The 2,379-nt window shown below is 43.2% G+C and overlaps 1 protein-coding gene across 1 annotated transcript; it reads right to left on the bottom strand.

The window, feature by feature from the left end:
- Nucleotides 1–943: 943 nt before the first annotated feature.
- LOC122088328 (VQ motif-containing protein 4-like) lies at nucleotides 944–2,049 on the bottom strand. Its single transcript, XM_042657560.1, has one exon. It carries the CDS (start codon nucleotides 1,849–1,851, stop codon nucleotides 1,162–1,164), a length of 690 nt encoding a protein of 229 aa, XP_042513494.1. The 5' UTR covers nucleotides 1,852–2,049; the 3' UTR covers nucleotides 944–1,161.
- Nucleotides 2,050–2,379: the final 330 nt, after the last annotated feature.

Genomic DNA, 2,379 nt, shown 5'->3' with positions numbered 1-2,379 from the left:
ACCCAAATCATGGTTTTAGTGCATGGTATTTGTTCCGTAACGGTTACTTACCTTAAAAAACGATACAAGACCAACACAGTATCTGCATTTGATCAGCTGTGTTGGGCGAATTTATCGCTAATTTTTTTTAAAAAATGGATTTTTAACTGTTTTACCCCTTGTTCATGCTGTTTTAAGGGATCGATGACTACCGATACCAAATCCGATACCTCAAACCATGACCCAAATGGGTTTTTTTTTTCTTCCCCTCTCCCACTCTTTTCTATTTGGGTGGGGTTGGGGAGGGGGGTTGTGGGGTAGGTAAGAGGATGGAAAGAAAATCCAAGAGACCCTTCTTTTGGTGGGTACTTGAAATCCTAAATCTGTGGGGGTATAGTTGAAACTCACAACAATCACAAGTGCACAAAGCCAGAATGCCTGCCTGGACTGGGCCTCAGCAGTTTGGCTTATTTCCTGCTCATCAATTTCAGTACAGAAAGGGTCAAGATTCCTTACGCTTCCATCCAATTCCCTCTCAACAGCTGGCATCAAACCAGCATTTCCATTGATAGAACCCAATAGATTTCCCAATACTTGTAACGGAAGTCTTCACCTTCTACTTCTTTAAAACTGTCAAAGGCTCTCTCTCTCTCTAGACTTTTAAATGCAAAAAAAATGTCAAAATTGAGTTGGATCACAGTCACATTCAGTGTACATTTGTACATGTGAGAGAGAGAGAGAGAGAGAGAGAGAGGGGGGGGGAGTCACCTTCTCTCTCTAGACCCACCAAACAGTAACAACTAAATAAGAAATTTTCTATCTCCACTGGAAATCTCAAAGCTCTTTCTCTTGATTCCAAAATGCAATGAGAGAAAGGAATAGTCCCGTCCCATGAAGCATCATCCATGAAATTAGAAGAAAAAGATGGAGAAAGGAAAAGCAAACCCAGAAGAAAAAACCCATATTGAGAGAGAGAGCCCATGTTAATGGATCGAAAATAATAAACAGAGCTTGACAGAACAGGGAAAAGAAAAAAAGAAAAAGAGACAATAAGAAAAGGAAGATGAAGTAGATAAAGTTCTACAATTGAAGCAATATCTCTATGTTTCCTCTACAAACAATCAAAATACCCAGAAATTCCACCTCTTCAGTGCAAATACATGCTTATGGAATTAACACATCTCAAGAAGAAGAACCTGAAACTTTGGGCGATGTCACCGGAAACAGAGGCAAAAGCCGGGGCTCTGAGTCCCTGGGAGTCGTAATCGGAGATGGATGCAAATAGAACCCTTTCTCTGCGATCGCTTTCTCCTCCGCCATAGAAGTGCAGATTGAATCGTTACTGTTAGTGTTACAAGTTGGAGGAGACCTGTTAAAGGGATCAGGGATCAAAGGCGTAACCGGGCTCAGAACAAGCCCAGGAAAATCGAGCAGACTTGGGGACAAGATCTCTGGCTTCCTCGGCGAAAACCCAGAATTCTGATGGAGTGATCCAGGCATCAAAGGACTGATCTTGAGATTCTTGAGACTGTTCCTCCTCTCGTAAAGCTTGAATCCTTGCTTTTTGGGTCCAGACTTGATTGGGGGTATAGCGCTCTTGTTGGATGGATCGGCAGGGGAAGTGACCTTCGACGCTTGTTTGGCCGTCTCTGATGATCCAGTGAGCATCTGGACTACTTGCTTGAAGGATGAAGTGTCAGCTTGAATGAAGGTCGTTGGGTAGGCATTAGCATCAGATCTGGCGATGGATTTTGGAGTCAAGGGGTGTTGAACTCCATTGCTGTTGCTGCTGCTACTGCTGCTGCTATTGCTCTTTGGGGATGCTAAGGCAGATGGGTTCTCTCCCTCTTGACGCCTTGGAGAGTTCTCCATTGATGGCTACTGGGCTTCCCCCTTCTTCTGCTCTCACACGCAGAAAGAGAGAGAGAGAGAGAAAAAGGGTTTGGGTTGGATCGGGTAGAGAAGAAGAAAAGGAGAGAGGGATGTGTGAAGAACAAGGTTTGATGAGATGACTTTTGTTCTCTCGCTGTCTCTCTCTCTCTCTTCTCCTATCTTTTATTTAATATTTAATATTTTTTAGTTTTTGGAGTTCTGGTGATAATGGTTTCCTCTCCTTAGTTTCTAGAGGGGGAGTGGGTGGTCCTCACTCTTCATTGGTTGTTGAGAAAATGCCCAACGATTTTGAGGCAAAATACTAAGAGAAGCCATTGGCTGTGTTTGGAATTTCATGTATGGGAATGGGAGTGGCCAATAGGGGATGTGCTATGTGCTATGATGCCCTATGATGTGGAAGAAGTCGTCAAAAGTTTCAATATTTGCCATTTGACTTTAGTGCTCTGACGCTGACTCTCCGTTGTTTGGGATGCACCCATTTAACCTTACACTCAAAATCTGAAACAA

Source organism: Macadamia integrifolia, chromosome 9 (genome assembly GCF_013358625.1).
Source record: "Macadamia integrifolia cultivar HAES 741 chromosome 9, SCU_Mint_v3, whole genome shotgun sequence".
NCBI lineage: Eukaryota > Viridiplantae > Streptophyta > Magnoliopsida > Proteales > Proteaceae > Macadamia > Macadamia integrifolia.
Note: the sequence above shows the minus strand (reverse complement) of the source record. Positions and strands in the feature narration are given on the sequence as shown.